Genomic DNA, 18,632 nt, shown 5'->3' with positions numbered 1-18,632 from the left:
TTGTGACCCTATGGACTGCAGCCTACCTGGCTCCTCCATCCATGGGATTTTCCAGGCAAGAGTACTGGAGTGGATTGCCATTGCCTTCTCCACTAGATGACTATGTTATCTGCAAATTGAAGACAGTTTTAATCCTTCCTTTCCAATCTATATGCTTCTTAAAGTATTTTCTTGTCTTTTTTCACCAGCTTGAACCTCCAGAATAAGTATGAATAGAAGTGGTGAGAATAGACATTCTTGTTCCTGACCTTGGTGGAAAAGCATTCAGTCTTTTACCATTAAGGATGATGCTAGCCACATGCTTTTCAAAAATAACCTCTATCAAATTGAAGAACTTCTATTCCTAGTTTTCTGAGAGTTTTATGAGGAATGAATGTGAATTGTCAAATACCTTTCCAATATTTAAGAGATAATCATACAGGTAATCCTTTTTAATGTTAATATGGTGAATTACTTTCATTGATCTTCTTATAATTGTATTTCTAACTTTGTAACCCAGAATAAACCCTACTTGGTCATGATGTATTGTCCTTTTAATACACAGATTCAACACATGATTTTTATTTGAATTTTTCCATCAATGTTCATGAGAGCTATTGATCTGAAGTTTTATTTTCCTGTAATGTTGTCTGTTGAGAAAGATCATACTTTAGATGACTTGAATCCTTTAAATATTTTGAGACTTATTTTCTAGCTTGGAATATGATCTAACTTGGTAAATATTCCACATGGATGTCGGAATATGTACCTACTGGGTTGTGTGCTCTATTAAGTGCAAATTGGGTCAAATTGGGTAGAGTGTTCTATTAAGTGCAAATTAGGTCTAATTGTCAATAGTGTTCTTAAAATCTTCCACACTCCTATTAATTTTCTGTCTACTTGTTCTATCTGTGATCAAGGGAGGGATACTGGAGTCATCAAATATAGTTGCTTATTTATTCATTTGTCTTTGCAGTTCTATCAGTTTTTGTTTCATGTTTTGTGAAGTTCTACAATTAGGTACATAAATATTTAAGACTGTTATGTCCTCTTGACTTTCGTTGTCCCTGGTAATACTCCCTCCTCTGAAATCTACTTTGTCTGAAATGAATGAAGCTACTCTAGCTTTCTTTTGATCAGTGTTACCATGGTGTGTTTACATGCATGCTTTTCATTTGAACCTATTCTGTCTAATCAAAGTGCATTTTTGTGACCCACATATAACTGTCTTGCTTTTTAATTGAATCTATATCTGCTTTACGTGCTCTTTAACTGCGACATGTACAACAACAAAAAGGTCATTTTACATTTAATGCAATTATTAATGTGTGTAGGATTAAGTCTGTCATCTTGCTGTTTGTTTTCTATTTGTTCTATTCTGTTCTTTATTCCCTCTTTCCTTTAAACAAAATTTTTTTTTGGGTTGTCTTCTGGATTAATTGTATATTTTTATAATTCCACTTTACCTCTTTGTAGGCTTATTAGATATAACTTTCTGAATTTGATTTGTAACTTTAATCTTTTTTTTTTTTAATTTAGAGAAGCCTGGCAGGCTACAGTCCATAGGATCACAAAGAGTTGGACACGACTGAAGCGACTCAGCACGCATGCATACATACATCCTCCTGCCCTGTGCTATGGCCAGGAACTCTCTCAAGGCAAGAGGCCAGCACAGTCAGAGGGCTCAACAGAGTTGTTTCCCAACTCTTAAGCATCACTCTCCTTTGTTACCTGATGAGTGAAGCCTTAAAACTTACTTCATATACTTTGGCAATGTTTTTTCAGGCAGGGAAGTAAATCTAGTCTCTATCACTCCATCTTTGCCAGAAGCAGAAATACCTCTTACTAAGTTCTTTTTATCACTTCCATTCATCAGCTTCCTCTCCCACACTCTAGTCCATGCCATACAACCTTCTTTAAAAGCTTCAGGGGTCCCTCAGGGCCCTCTCCTGGGTGGTTTTCCACCCTCATTTCCACATCCTGAACTAGCAGGCTTTCCTCTTCCCATGGAGTACCACCTCCTGAAGGCCGAGGCTGTGTTTTAGCCCCATGAGCACCCTCAGTCCCTAACAGAGAGTTCAGCAGTTATGTGTGTCCAACCTCGGTGCAGAGACAAAATCAGTCTTCAAAACACAACACCCACCCAGCTACAGGTTGGGTTCTATTGTGGTCTGTGGTACAGGAAGGCTTTTTTCATAGAGACAACGAAGGCAGGGTGAGCCAGGTGGCCTAGTGCTGAGATAAAGGTCCTCCCTACCTCCTTGTCTTCCCAAGATCTTCTTTGCATGAGCTGATGGGCAGGGGGGATGTTATTTTGTCCAAGATTGGAAAGGAGAAAAAAAAAAGGGAGTTGGGGGCTGGAGTCCAGGAAGCAATGACACTGCACCAGCCCCCATCCTGGTCTCACACAGACGGAAGAGACAGGAGGACCAGAAGCAGAAGGGCCCCAGCCGTGAAACACGTGCTGGGACCCTGGCCACACGCAGTGCTGGTGCAGGGCTGGGCTGCTCCTGGTAGCCACAGGTAAGCCTGTTCGTCCACCCCACCTCTTTGGTGAGGCTTGTTATAGAGGACACATGGACTTGCCCCGAGGTCCTACAGGAGCAGGTGAGGACCCAGAGCCCAGTCTATATGGGCATTTCTATTTCTGGGAATCATCAGTGGTCAGAGGGTGGCAGAGCTGGAATGATCGCTGGATCCCCGGCCCATCCCCCCAAATCCTATGTCCTCTATGACATGGCTGACTGCATCTCCTTCAGTGTGGGGTTTGCTCCCCTGTAGACTTTTGAGAGTCTCTTGGACAGCAAGGAGATAAAGCCAGTCAATCCTAAAGGAAATCAAGCCTGAATACTCATTGGAAGGACTGATGTGGTAACTGAAGCTCCAAAACGTTGGCTATCTGATGCAAAGAGCCGACTCATTGGAAAAGATCCCGATGCTGAGAAAGATTGAGGGCAGAAGGAGAAGAGGGCGACAGAGGATGAAATGGTTGGATGGCATCACCGATGCAACGAACATGAACTTGGGCAAACTCCAGGAGATGGTGAGGGACAGGGAAGTCTGGCATGCTGCAGTCCATGAGGTCACAAAGAGTTGGACAGGACTTGGCGACTGAACAAATGGTCAGGGCAGCAGCACTTGTAGAGCAGGAGGTGGGGGTGGGGTGGAGAGGGATCCTGCTGAAGGCAGGTCAGGGAGCTCTGGCGGGTGCTTCTATAGCCTGAGGGGCCCAGTCAGGCAGGGAGAAGACGTTGCCTCACTGGGGTCTGTGGACAGGGTGCATTTTCTACTGGCTTTATCCATGTCAGCCTCCTGAAACCAGGGGAGGAGTGAGGAGGCACGGGGAGAAGGGATGGGATTCCACTCTGAGCTGAACTCTTGAAGATGTTACAATGTTCCAATGTCTTAGCCTGTTTCATCCCTGCCCTGGTCCCCAGCTCTTAGTGCTAGGGAGGGCTTTCCCTGCTCAGGAGTCACTCCAGCACCAGGAGCACGCCTGACCTGATGGTGCAGCAGTCCCAGGCCCACCCTGGGCTCCGGCTGGGCGGACATTCTCCTTTACCTGGATGCTCTCCCTGGTCTCCAGCGACACAGCTTCCTGCGGCTCCTTGACTATTTTCTGGGATTCCTCGCTGATGTTCTTGAGCTCGGAGTCTTTGGGAGAAAAAGTGACACAAGGACAGAAAAGAGATGATCGATGTCCGCACAGCACAGGACACTGGCGGCAGCGTGGTCGTGTGTTTCTAAACTGCAGCACATCTGAAGGATCCAACTGCTGGGGGCAGCACTGCGAGGGGGGTGGGGGGAGAGCAGGGTCTGTGCAGCCCACCTGGATTCAGTTCTCCGTGCCACATTCACACGATAGGATCCAGTGGCACCCGGCCCTGCAGGAGCTGCGGGGGTAAACTGAGGCCAGGGTGGGCCTGGTGGGCTACCAGTGACTGAGCTCCGTGACTCTTTCATGGGAGCCCCTTTGAGGTTTGTAAGCAACTGGTTATCACCCTCTTGGATGGCAGGCTTTGAAATGATTTTAAGCCGGAATGGGGAATTAGACCGCAATCAGATGTGCCCGTGCTCTCAGGACACAAAGCAGCCCAGGGCTGCTTTCTCTCTACGTGGAAATACTGTGAACAGGCATCTGAAAGCAGCCATGACACTCAAGTTTATACTTCCTAAGCAAGAACTAGAGCTGAGCTTACATTATCATTTAATATGTTGTGGAAAGTCAATAATCAGGGTGGTGTTCATGTATGTAGTGTTCACGTGTTTGTACTGTTCACCAAAAAATAGAGCAGAAAAGAAGTTTTCCCATGTGTCTAAAAAGCTATTCCCCCTCCTTTCCTTCCTCCTCCTTCTGCTCTTTTATTCCTGTCTCTCTTCCTGTCTTTCTCTCCCCAACCCCAGCCCTGCACCCCCTGCATCTCTCCTCTTTGACCGTCTCTCCCCCTTCCCCTGCCCCCAACCCATCCTCTCTCGTTCCCTCTGTGTCTGCTCCACGGAGGGACTCAGCCCTGACCCTTGCTCGCAGCCTCTGGGCCTCAGCTCCTTCCAGCCCTAGGATGCTCTGCCTGGGGGCTGGCCTTCCCAAAAACTGTCTGCACAGACACGGGAGGGACACTAGGACTGCAGGAGGCCCCAGACACTGGGCTGCCGGCATGCCCTGCTGCCCCATCTTCCTGTTTCTAAGCATCACAACAGACGGGATGGGGCCAGAGGCTGCGACCCTCTCTGTGTCCCCCTCTCACACTGCGTCTGGTTCCTCCAGCAGCAGCCAGAGTCAACGGGTCCTGCAGATTACCTCTAGACCCCGCATATGCACTGGCTCACACCCTATACACTGCTTTGGGCAAAGACACAGACAAATGACATAGAATGAAATTCTAAGTTAGAGAAAAGTCAGATGCCCAGAGAGGTGGAAGGGGAGAGATGAAGAGGTACGTGACGTTGAAGTTACCATGAGAGAATGTCACCCCAGCAGAGTGAGAAGCTCTTCTATGTGGAGAGCAGGTGACAGGAGAGAGGACAAAGGACTCAGAATCCCTGCTCTGAAGAAAGATGCTTTGGGGACAATGAACCCTAGCGTGTCCCTAGCACCTGGAAACATCCTTCTTCCTGCAGAACTTTCCAGTCGTCTGTAGAGCATTTCCAGTGTTCTCAGGCTGACAAGAGTAGAGGGCTTTTTAGGTGAATTTAGCTTGTTGTGGTGATACAACTTGCGTGCAGTAGAGTGCACATGAATCTCTACATGTATCGACTCCCATGTCACAATCACTTAAATGAATATTAAAGCTTTTCCAGAGCCCAGAGATTTCCCTCACCTGCTGCCCAGCCAACACACCCCTTAAAGGTAGCGGCTGGTCTGACTTACACCATCACCAATTCAGTTTGCTCAGCAGCAAAGTTTTTGAAATTTTATATATATATATATATATATATATATATATATATATACACAAATATATATATATATAAAATTCCCTATTCTTGAGTTGCACTTTATATTTTAATGAAAAAGATAGTCTTAAGCTTTAAATTTGAAGAACCACCAAAAACAGTTCAGTTTAAAAGAAAACTAGACTTCCCCTGTGCATTTATTTATTGAAGCATAGTTGATTTGTAATGTTGTGTTGGTTTCAGGTGTATAGCAAAGTGGGTCAGTTTTACATGTATATCAGGGCTTCCCTGGTGGCTTCGCGGTAAAGAATCTGCCTGCCAATGCAGAAGACTCAAGCTTGATCCTTGGGTTGGGAAGATCCTCTGGAAAAGAAAATGGCAACACACTCCAGTATTCTTGCCTGGAAAATCTCATGGACAGAGGAGCCTGGTGGGCTACAGTCCATGGGGTTGCAAAGAGTCAGATACAACTGAGTGACTAAACAACAACAACCTATATGTGTGTGTGTGTGTGTGTGTGTGTGTGTGTGTGTGAAACTGAAAGTCACTCACTCGTGTCTGACTCTTTGCGACCCCATGGACTGGAGCGGGTAGCCCCTTCTCCAGGGGATCTTCCCTACCCAGTGATCAAACCCAGGTCTCCCACACTGCAGGCAGATTCTTTACCAGCTGAGCCACAAGGGAAGCCCATGTGTATGTGTGTATGTGTAAATATATTCTTTTTCAGATTCTTTTCCCTTACAGGTTATTACAAAATACTGAGTAGAGTTCCCAGAGCTATACAGTAGGTCCGTGTTGTTTATGTATTGAATTTACTTTATAATTTGCAACCCCATGGACTGTATTTCACCAAGCTCCCCTGTCATGGGATTCTCCAGGCAAGAATACTGGAGTGGGCTGCCATTCCCTTCTCCAGGGTATCTTCCCCACCCACAAGTCAAACCCGGGTCTCCTGCATTGCAGGAGGATTCTTTACTACCTGAGCCACCAGGGAAGCCCATTTTAATTAGGACAAAATTACTAAAAAGCCAGAAATTTCAGGGACTGGATTAGATTCGCAGTCAACAATTAATCCTGGAGCTCTCACTGTCTGACAGACTAATGCTCACAAGACAATTTCCAATGACAACGACTAATTGTCTGGGCTAAAGTGTCATGGGTGCTGCTGCTTATTTCAAAGCAGCTGCCGCACTCGTCCCCAGAGGTGGCTGCATTTCAGAACTGGGCAAGGTGAGGCCATGTCTCTCCTTCCCGTGTCTCTGGGGTTTTGTGGGGTTTAATTAGTTAATGTTCTTAATGTGCCCTGAGATCCTCAGACGTGAGGTGCTGTCCCGGGGAAAGTCAGGTAGTGGTTTTATATGACACGCAGCTAGAAACACTACTGAGGCTGTGAATTTAATTGTTATTCTATTTGCTTACATCACCTAAGTAGCTTGGAAGTCACGAACCAGGGCTTTATTCTAGTGGGAGGGAAGGCACCGTTTGCTGACACTTTCTCTCTGAGTGAGACTGAGAAGGGGCTACTCTGAGGAGGGGTTACCATGATGTGAATAAAACATTACATTATCATCCCAAGGTACAGCACTCACTATTGCATTCCTAACTTTATATTCTTTTTCTTAAGACTTCCCAAATTGTATAAACCCAAGGTCCCACCAGGCCTGGTTCTACCCTGCTATTTATCTAACAGGAAAAATATGTGAAAGTAGCTCCATCGTGTCCGACTCTTTATGACCCCATGGATTATACAGTCCACAGAATTCTCCAGGCCAGAATACTGGAGTGGGTAGCCTTTCCCTTCTCCAGGGTCAGGGATCGAACTCAGGTCTCCTGCATTGCAGGTGGATTCTTTACCAGCTGAGCCCCAAAGGAAGCCCAAGAATACTGGAGTGGGTAGCCTTTCCCTTCTCCAGCGGATCTTCCTGACCCAAGAATCAAATCGGGGTCTCCTGAATTGCAGGTGGATTCTTTACCAACTGAGCTATCAGGGAAGTCCTTTGTCTAACAGGAAAAATACATAGGGAAAACTAAATAATACATTCTGAAGGCTTTAGGAAAAAGTAATGGTATACAATCTGGCAGTTTTTAACTTAAAAAAAATAATCAAAAATCCTACTAGATTTTTCTTTTTTGTGAAATGAAATAAAGTGATTCTAAAAGAGCAATGGAAGAAGAGCTAGTCAACAAAATTTTAAGGAAAAAGAAGAAAGAGTCCAAATTTTCTAACGAATATTAAGACATATTATAAAGTCATAGTTATTAAAATAGCAGGTTGTCAGGAGCAGGAACAGAACAGAATGAAATCCAAAAAAGAGCCTAAATGTTCATGTACAGTAAAGGAAGCACTGGTGCGGAAGAATAAACAATACAATAAACAGTGCTGATCAAATGGGAAAAGAATTAATTTGGGTCCCAATTTCATATAATACACAAAGATCATTCACAGATACATTAACAGCTTAAAGTTCTTTTTTTAATACTTTTAAATTATGAGAAGAACATATAAGAGAATCTCTCTATTATTTTAGGGGTGGACAAATCTTTCCTTTCAAATGTAGAAGGCAGAAGTCTTAAAAATATTGACATACTTGACCCCATCACAACTTAAAAGTTTTATCAAAAGAACCCTAAAGTATTTCTTAAATAAGTAGATACACGGAGAAAATATTTGCAACACACATAATAGACCAAGAACTGAAGTCTAGGGGAAGAGAAAAAAAGCAATAGGCAAAGAAAATGAATGGACAGGAGACGCAAATGACCAATAAACACAGAAAACGTGTCCAACCTCAGTAACAGAGAAATGAAGTTTAAACAATAATATCTCCTTTCACAGCTATCATACTGGCAAAAGTTAAACATGCTGACAACACTAAGTCCTGGAGAACTAGGAGAGGCTCGGGAGGAACGCCACTGTTGTGGCCACGCTTGGTATATTTCCAGGCTGGCAAGAGCAGTTCTGGGAACACAGCCTGTGGAAACACTCTCAAGGGGCCCAAGGCGAAGTGTGCAAGAATACTTACTGTAGCACAGTTTGTGATACGAAATAGTGGAAACAATTTGCATCCATCTGAGGACAAGTGTGGCACTTTTCATAGAGTGAAATCCTATCCAGAAGATAAAAGGAGCGTCCCAGACCTAAGCTTATTGACATTATTAGATCTCAAAGAACTGAGTGAAGAAGCAAACTTCAGAACTTCACAAACCCAAAAGGTGCCATTTATGTAAAAAAAAAAAACACTGCCACGAAATGGCAGAATTTTTTCCAATGAACACATGGACTTCATATAAAAGCAGAAAAAGAAGTCTGGATGGATGCCTACTAACGTTATAACAATGGCCATTTCTGGGAATGAGAGGGAGAACCAGGCTGGGACATTGATCCAAGGGAATTCAACTCTAACTGCATTATCTCAACTTTTTAAAGGAGGACAGTTTCATGCATTAACTCAATTAAGATCACCCCAAAAATGTCTAATTATAAGAGTAATTTCATTTCAGAATATTACAAAATGGTTATTTTCTTTAGTATTTTAATATTATGGCTGATTTCAGAAAAGATTGACAAATGAATTTAAGCCCTCACCTTTTAGAAGAGGAAAAATTAAAGGTTCAAGTTAAAATATTCATTCAGCTGAAGTTCAGTGGAGAATGAGGAGTTGCCATCACATGAGGTACCCAGCAGTACAAAAGAACCAGACAGAGGTAGTCCTTATTCTAAGAGGCTCACAAGTGATCAGGGTAGGTAGGTGTGCATGCACACACTCACAGCCCCCCCCACATACACCCTTAACTACCTTGCAGTAGGGAAGTTGCTAAAGCAGAGGTATGAACAAAGCACATTGTTCACCTATTTATTCATTCATTTAAAAATTTATATTTCATACCTACCACTTGGTGCACATTAACAAACTAGATGTTAAAGATTTGGCAGCAAATGAGACTAACTTGCCCTTCCAAACAAAGTCAGTAAGAGAAGAAGAAATACTAAGCTATGCTAGATGGTGTGTAGAAAACTAGAACCTGGGAGCTGCTTCAGTTTGAGCAGTCAGTGTTCTATTGAGTATGTAAAGTGAAAGAGAAAGTGTTAGTGTCTCAGCTGTGCCCAACTTTTTGTGACCCCGTGGACTGTAGCCCACCAGGCTCCTCTGTCCATGGGATTCCCCAGGCAAGAATACTGGAGTGGGTTGCCATTCTCTTCTCCGGGGGATCTTCCCAACCCAGGAATCGAACCCAGGTCTCCTGCATTGCAGGCGGACTCTTTACTATCTGAGCCACCAGGGAAGCCCATTGGACATGTAAACTGAGATCTAAAGGATAAGAAGGAGCCTCAAGACACTAGGAAGATGGAGACATTGAGCAAACAGCGCATTCATGGACTGCTGAAGAGTGAGGGTGTCCTTACTTCCTGACCTGTTTCCTTCCTTGCTTTGCCTCCAGCCCTTTGGTCTTCCTTATAACTGTGTTAGTTTCTTGTGGCTGCTGTGACAATTCCCACTCACGTGGTGGCTTAAAACAACAGAAATGTATTCTTCCAGAGTTCTGGAAGCCAGAAATCCAAAATCAGTATCTCTGGGCAGAAGTCAAGGTGTCAGCAGGGCCAGGCTCCCTCTTTCAGGATAATCTTATCTCCAGATCCTTCATCACATTGAGGAAGACCTTTTACCAAAATGAAGGCAGCATTTACTCGTTCCAGGGGTTAGGGTGAGAACATCCTTTGGAGGTCACTTTTCCATCTAAACTCAGAAGCACCTGTTGCTGCCTGGATGCTCTGTATCCACTCAAGGGCTTTCCAGGAAGGTCAGACTGAACTTGTCCAAATCAGAAGTCACAGCATCTCCATCAAATGACTCATTCATGCTTTTTATTTCCATCTGGCAAGACATCCTTGCCTTCTGAAGACATCCTTGAGGCTTCCCTCTTCTACAACCCTCCTTCCCCATATGCAGTAAAATATCAGGTTCCATTAATTCTCCAAAATATCTCCCAAGTTCATTCATAGTCACGGCTCTAGTTCAGCCCCTTCTCATCTCTTTCCTGCACACTCTAGTGGCCCCTGGGAACTCTTCCTGAAAACTAGAAGTTGATGGTGTGTCCCTTTCTGGTTCAGCATTCCCGGGCTGCTCATCAGATATGCTATGATTAACAAGAATCTAGAGTCTTTGCTTCGCCTCCCTCTGTCTCCTGACCTACTTCCTCCCTCCTGCTGCCCCCTCCCTTCCTGCTCCAACAACACTGGGCTGGTGCTCTCCCCTCACATGCCCTGGTCTCTAACACCTCCTTGCTTTTGCACAGGCACAATGTCTTTCCTCTGTTGAAATTCTTTCTGCTTCTTCACCTACAAAGCTCCAATTTGTTTTTGAAGTTCTGATTCAAAAGCTTTCTTTCTATGAAGTCCTATATTGATGTTCCCAAGATGACTTAGGTGTAATTCTGCTGGGATCTCAACACAATTTTCTCTCCTTCAAAACAATTCTCTGATTGTAAATTCATTTGTCTTGCATGTTTATCCAACCATTAGGCCATGAGGGGCTCACCACATACTGGATCAGGCTCCCAAAGACTAGTATATGGGATATACTCCATATTGGCTGAGTGACTGGCAGGAAGCTGAGGATAAAGTCCATACAAAGGAAAACACTCGGCAAACCACAGGAGAGCAGGACAAAGAGCTTTTCCATATTTTTCAAGGACACTCTTCCTTTCTGGACTGCAGGGCAACCTCCAAGCCATATAGCATGATGAACTTGAGCTCACTGTCTTGATATGAGATTATAGGTTTTAGCCTCAAACAGACTAAGTTGGAGTTTGTGTCTCTGGAGGACAGGAGAAAGAAGTCCATGACAAAAATCACCAGCCTTATTCTTCTTCTGTGAGCATGGGTTGCAGTCATGACGCTCATTTATCATCCTTACTCTGTTCAGGCCTTTTGTCATGTAGTGTCCTCCACTCTGATTCTGAGCTCAGCCTGGATCTGCTTTGGATAAGTGACATGTGTTAGTTCAATGCCCAGACCTCAAGAGGCTTTGTGTGTTTCTACTTGATCTCTGGTGCCTCTGCCATCACCATGATAACATGTCCCATCCAGCCTGGGAGAGGCACATGGAGTGGACCCAAGGCCAGCCTAGATCTGCCAACAGGCAACCAACCCCAAGATGGGTGGGAAGACCCAGCCACGGTCAGCAGAGCTGTCTAAGCTGATCCAGCTGTGTGGGTGTAGGACGCTGCTGCGCTTCTGTAGTTGTTTGTTAGCGGCATTCTTGTGGTAATCGACTGTTGATACAGTCACAAAACACAATACAGAGAATCAACTCAATCCTGAAGCTGGTTCTTTGAAAAATAAAATTGACACTGGTGAGATTAAGAAAGGAAAAGACATACGAGAAAAATACCAGGAATAAAACAGAAACGCGGGGAACGTCTATAACGTAAGACGATAGATATAAACCCATAAGAGAAGAAAATGAACTAAATACTAAAATTAAAAGACAGCGGCTGTTACACTAGATAAAAACAACAACCAAATTTATGCTATTTACAAAAGACAAACCTAAAATGTAAGAAAACAGGAAGGATGAAGATAAAAGAATGGGAAGAGATATGGCATGCCTATATGAGCTAAAGAAAGCAAGCGTGGCCACATTAAAACCAGAAAAAGTAGACTTTAAGGCAAAAACCTTTCACCAGAGATAAAGAAGGACACTTCATAACTGGTTTTTTTAATTTCAAGGAAGACATGACTTAAAAATCATGCACCTAATAACATAGACTCAAAATACATAATGAAACAATGATAGGAGTAGAAATTTATATATCTACAATCAAAGCAGGAGATTTTAACAGACCTCTCATGAATTGATCAAACAACTGATGAGGTCAAAAGGATAAAATATCTGACATTGTTATCAAACATAATCTTAAATATAGAACCCTGTACCTAACAACTAAAGATTATACATTTTTTTCATGGACTCAAGGAATATTTACCAAAATCGACCATAAGCTCAACAAAATTTAAAGGATTAAAATCACATAGGGGAGGTTCTCTGACTAATAAATAACTTTCCAGGGCCAAGATGGAGCTGCTCTTGCCTGGTGGGGGGCAGGTCAGAAAACTGAAACTTGGGTAACCTTCATGTTCCTGTAAATGCTACACTCAACCAGAAATGTAGTCGATCCTGTCAGCCAATCCTCAAACGCCAACTCAACACTGGGCCTTCTTACCCCAAACCCGGGTGACTGTGAGACTTGGCCAACCAGATATTTTCTCTTCCTTATTCTTTATCCTATAAAAGCTCCCTGCCTTTTTGTCCACTTTGCAGTTCTCTGAAAAGAGACCATCCACTTCATGAAGTATTAAAGTTTATTTATATCACATAAATTGTCTTCTTTAATCATTTTGTGTGTGTGTTAGTCACTCAGTCGTGTCCAACTCTTTGCCACCCCATGGGTTGTACCTGCCAGGCTCCTCTGCTCACGGAATTCTCCAGGCAAGAATAATGGGGTGGGTTGCCATTCCCTTCTACAGAGGATCTTCCAGTACATGTGTGTGTTTGTGTGTGTGTGTGTGTGTGTGTGTGTGTGTGTGTATACACACACACTGGAGTTATATATATATATATATATGTATATATACCAGCAATTGTACTCTAGTCATTTTTAAACCTTCATATACTAAACAATGCTTTTCTAGAAAAATCTAATTTCCTAAAGTTGATTTGAAAGAAATAGAAAATCTGAATATGTTAATAACCTTGAGGGGAAAAAGAACATTGTCAGTCATGAACCTGAAGTCAGAAGCCATCTTCCAAGGTGACTGTCCCTGGTCTTTCACTGGGCGAGCCCACATGTTCCTGAAAGTCTGAAAATGCCCAGAGCCAGAGCAACGTGCAGTGAAGAAAAGGCTTGCAAAATGCAGCAAAATAACTGGCTTCGCGTTGGGCTTAGAATGAATACATCTTCCTTTGCTTGCTTCCATGAGCAACGACTGTGATTTTTAGCAACTGCCTCCTTAGCTGCTTGCTTGCTCAGATTAAATTTGCTCTATGATATTTTAAGAGTTGTTGAAACCCCTGTGTAAACAGACATGGAACTCTTGGTGACCCCCGTGCAATGGGTGCAGCCCACTGTCAGCCAATGTAATCAAGGGAGAATTCAGAGTATTCATCATAAGCAATTGATTTTCAAGAGAAAAGTCAGCAGGATCAAACAGCCTGTTGGGATGAAAACCCTCTGAATCACCCCTATCACCGTGTTTTCTAGCAACTAACTCCTGACTCCATATAGTGTAATGGCCAAATTACTATAATTATCCTGCAACACAAGTGCCATATCAACATTATTTTAAACATGGATTTTTTGCATAATCTTTCATTATTATCATTCAGCCTCCCATTTGGAAATGGAAAACAACAACAAACTGTGATTTACCCCAAAAGAAGAAAGGTCACCAGAGAGAACAAATAAAAGGGCTATTTTACATGTGAATGTGGTAAGAGAGACGCATTTTACAGTCAAACACACTCTTGAAATTCATTAAATGCCTTCTCCCCTGCTTCATAAATATGGGCAAAAGACATGCTGCCTACTGAGAAAATAATCCCAGTACATAATGATCATAACGAATATAAATAAAACCACTTTTCTCTCAAAGACCTCAAGGCCCTATGTACAAATGCATTTGTATTTCAACCGCTGAGAAACGGATCTGACTGGTGAATGCAGTGGAGTCATCACTTAGTTAGTGGCTCCCAGTGCTGATGAGGTAGATAGGACCACTCCTCCCAGACATCCAGCTCCCAGCACAATTGGGGAGTCTTCAGAAGGTGCCCTCGTCTGTCGCCGCTGTCTTTAAAGGTATCCAAAAGGGCTTAGAAACCAGTACCTGAATGAAGACGGGTAAGTAATCAAAAGACTTTCCCCGGCAATGACCCTAACAAGACTGGTTTCCAGCCCTGACTGCCTCCTTCCTGGTATGATACCAGCCCAAGGGTTCCACCTGGAAAACCCATGCAAGCGTTTATACTGTTAATGAAGTTAAAATTTGTATTCTAAGGCAAGTCAAGGAAAATCTAAACATAAACATTTTTCTATGTTCCTTGTTCTCTTCTCTCTCCTCTTCTGTGTTATGGATGGACCAAACTCCTCATTAGTAGAAATACCTGATCAACTATATAGAGCAACATTCTCTCAGTATCCACAGAACAACTCCTTAAAAGAAAATATTTCTGGGATTCCACTGTGGCCCACTGGTTAGGACTCCACATTTCCAGTGTGGGGGACTCACATTCAATACTTGGTTGAGGAACTAAGATCCTTCAAGGCATGCGATACTGCCAGAAAAATAAATAAAGATAATATTCATTCTTGACCTTGTAAGGGTTTATGATGAGCCACCACTTTGTACTGTGATGCTGAATGGTTTGCCTTGGAAACAAACAGAGATCATTCTGTCGTTTTTGAGATTGTACCCAAGTACTGCATTTTGGACTCTTTTGTTGACTATGATGGCTACTCCATTTCTTCTAAGGGATTCCTGCCCACAGTAGTAGATATAATGGTCATCTGAGTTAAATTCACCCATTCCAGTCCATTTTAATTTGATGATTCCTAAAATGCCAATGTTCACTCTTGCCATCTCCTGTTTGACCACTTCCAATTTGCTTTGATTCATGGACTTAACATTCTAGGTTCCTATGCTATATTGCTCTTTACAGCATCAGACTTTACTTCCATCATCAGTCATATCCATAAATGGATGTTGTTTTTGCTGGAAAGGGTCAGTTCTCATTCTGATCCCAAAGAAAGGCAATGCCAAAGAATGCTCAAACTACCACACAATTGTACTCATCTCACACGCTAGCAAAGGAATGCTCAAAATTCTCCAAGCCAGGCTTCAACAGTACGTGAACTGTGAACTTTCAGATGTTCGAGGTGGATTTAGAAAAGGCAGCGGAAATAGAGATCAAATTGCCAACATCCGCTGGATCATCGAAAAAGCAAGAGAGTTTCAGAAAAACATCTATTTCTGCTTTATTGACTATGCCAAAGCTTTTGACTGTGTGGATCACAACAAACTGTGGAAAATTCTTCAAGAGATGGGGATACAAGACCACCTGACCTGTCTCCTGAAAAATCTGTATGCAGGTCAAGAAGCAACAGTTAGAACTGGACATGGAACAAAGACTGATTCCAAATCAGGAAGGAGTACATCAAGACTGTATATTGTCACCCTGCTTATTTAACTTATATGCAGAATACATCATGAGAAATGCTGGACTGGATGAAGCACAAGCTGGAATCAAGATTGCTGGGAGAAATATCAGTAACCTCAGATATGCAGATGACACCACCCTTATGGCAGAAAGCAAAGAAGAACTAAAAAGCCTCTTCATGAAAATGAAAGAGAGTGAAAAAGTTGGCTTAAAACTCAACATTCAGAAAACTAAGATCATTGCATCTGGTCCCATCACTTCATGGCAAATAGATGGGGAAACAGTGGAAACGGTGACAGACTTTATTTCTGGGGGGCTCCAAAATCACTGCAGATGGTGACTGCAGCCATGAAATTAAAACACACTTGCTCCTTGGAAGAAAAGTTATGATCAACCTAGACAGCTTATTAAAAAGCAAAGACATTACTTTGCCAACAAAGGTCTGTCTAGTCAAAGCTATGGCTTTTCCAGTAGTCATGTAGGGATGTGAGAGCTGGACTATAAAGAAAGCTGAGTGCTGAAGAATTGATGCTTTTCAAGTGTGGTGTTGAAGAAGACTCTTGAGAGTCCCTTGGATTGCAAGGAGATCCAACCAGTCTATCCTAAAGGAGATCAGTCCTGGGTGTTCATTGGAAAGGCTGATGCTGAAGCTGAAACTCCAATACTTTGGCCAGCTGATATGAAGAACTGACTCATCTGAAAAGACCCTGATGCTGGGAAAGATTGAAGGTGGCGGGGAGAAGGGGACGACAGAGGGTGAGGTGGGTGGATAGTGTCACCGACTCAACGGACATGAGTTTGGTGATAGACAAACTCCGGGAGTTGGTGGTAGACAGGGAGGCCTGGCGTGCTGCAGTCCACAGGGTCGCAAAGAGTTGGACACGACTGAGGGACTGAACTGAACTGAACCACTTTGTACTTAATCTGGATTGTGAAAACTATCTACATCATTGAAAGTACAGCCCTCTGCCTCAAAAACCTATACAACTGTGCTTTGACCTCTAACAGGTGCAACCATTTTCGGAGCTATCTGAGAGGTTGTTCCTGGGTTAAAAACCTCAATCTTGCTCGAATAAAATTTCCCATTTCTTTCTTAGATTGACTGATTAATTTTTCATGAACATTGTCACCATGGAGATAACTGTGTCAGCCTGGGCATAAGCCTGGAATTATTTATTTGTTTTGTCAACTTCTTTAACACACCATTAGAACTCACATAGTTACTTCTGGAAAACTAGAGCTGGCAAGAGTGGCTAAAGTTTCAGAAGAATGCAATTTTCTTACCTTTGTATACCAAAAAGACATTTGTTGTTGTTGTTGTTTTTATTTTTATTTTTTTTAGCTTTATTTATTATTATTTTTTTAATTTTTATTATTATTATTATTATTTTTTTCCAGTGGGTTTTGTCATACATTGATATGAATCAGCCATGGATTTACATGTATTCCCCATCCCGATCCCCCCTCCCACCTCCCTCTCCACCCGATTCCTCTGGGTCTTCCCAGTGCACCAGGCCGGAGCACTTGTCTCGTGCATCCCACCTGGGCTGGTGATCTGTTTCACCATAGATAGTATACATGCTGTTCTTTTGAAATATCCCACCCTCACATTCTCCCACAAAGTTCAAAAGTCTGTTCTGTATTTCTGTGTCTCTTTTTCTGTTCTGCATATAGGGTTATCGTTATCACCTTTCTAAATTCCATATACATGTGTCAGTATGCTGTAATGTTCTTTATCTTTCTGGCTTACTTCACTCTGTATAATGGGCTCCAGCTTCATCCATCTCATTAGGACTGGTTCAAATGAATTCTTTTTAATGGCTGAGTAATATTCCATGGTGTATATGTACCACAGCTTCCTTATCCATTCATCTGCTGATGGGCATCTAGGTTGCTTCCATGTCCTGGCTATTATAAACAGTGCTGCGATGAACATTGGGGTGCACGTGTCTCTTTCAGATCTGGTTTCCTCAGTGTGTATGCCCAGAAGTGGGATTGCTGGGTCATATGGCAGTTCTATGTCCAGTTTTTTAAGAAATCTCCACACTGTTTTCCATAGCGGCTGTACTAGTTTGCATTCCCACCAACAGTGTAAGAGGGTTCCCTTTTCTCCACACCCTCTCCAGCATTTATTGCTTGTAGGCTTTTGGATAGCAGCCATCCTGACTGGCGTGTAATGGTACCTCATTGTAGTTTTGATTTGCATTTCTCTAATAATGAGTGATGTTGAGCATCTTTTCATGTGTTTGTTAGCCATCTGTATGTCTTCTTTGGAGAAATGTCTGTTTAGTTCTTTGGCCCATTTTTTGATTGGGTCATTTATTTTTCTGGAATTGAGCTTCAGGAGTTGCTTGTATATTTTTGAGATTAATCCTTTGTCTGTTTCTTCATTTGCTATTATTTTCTCCCACTCTGAGGGCTGTCTTTTCACCTTACTTATAGTTTCCTTTGTAGTGCAAAAGCTTTTAAGTTTCATTAGGTCCCATTTGTTTAGTTTTGCTTTTATTTCCAATATTCTGGGAGGTGGGTCATAGAGGATCTTGCTGTGATTTATGTCGGAGAGTGTTTTGCCTATGTTCTCCTCTAGGAGTTTTATAGTTTCTGGTCTTACATTTAGATCTTTAATCCATTTTGAGTTTATTTTTGTGTATGGTGTTAGAAAGTGTTCTAGTTTCATTCTTTTACAAGTGGTTGACCAGTTTTCCCAGCACCACTTGTTAAAGAGGTTGTCTTTTTTCCATTGTATATCCTTGCCTCCTTTGTCAAAGATAAGGTGTCCATAGGTTCGTGGATTTATCTCTGGGCTTTCTATTCTGTTCCATTGATCTATATTTCTGTCTTTGTGCCAGTACCATACTGTCTTGATGACTGTGGCTTTGTAGTAGAGTCTGAAGTCAGGCAGGTTGATTCCTCCAGTTCCATTCTTCTTTCTCAAGATTACTTTGGCTATTCGAGGTTTTTTGTATTTCCATACAAATTGTGAAATTCTTTGGTCTAGTTCTGTGAAAAATACCGTTGGTAGCTTGATAGGGATTGCATTGAATC

General features: G+C 42.7%; 1 protein-coding gene across 1 annotated transcript in view; it reads right to left on the bottom strand.

Annotated features, from left to right (window-relative positions):
• Window positions 1-18,632, bottom strand: part of CFAP61 (cilia and flagella associated protein 61) — a 244,628-nt gene that overhangs the window by 173,267 nt on the left and 52,729 nt on the right. The window contains exon 9 of the mRNA XM_061126429.1: window positions 3,526-3,633. Within this exon, the coding sequence (XP_060982412.1) occupies window positions 3,526-3,633 (108 nt within the window). The remainder of the gene's footprint in view (window positions 1-3,525; window positions 3,634-18,632) is intronic.

This window comes from Dama dama, chromosome 23, assembly GCF_033118175.1.
Source record: "Dama dama isolate Ldn47 chromosome 23, ASM3311817v1, whole genome shotgun sequence".
Classification (NCBI taxonomy): Eukaryota; Metazoa; Chordata; class Mammalia; order Artiodactyla; family Cervidae; genus Dama; species Dama dama.
The sequence above is the reverse complement of the archived record's forward strand: the minus strand, read 5'-3'. Positions and strand labels throughout refer to the sequence as shown.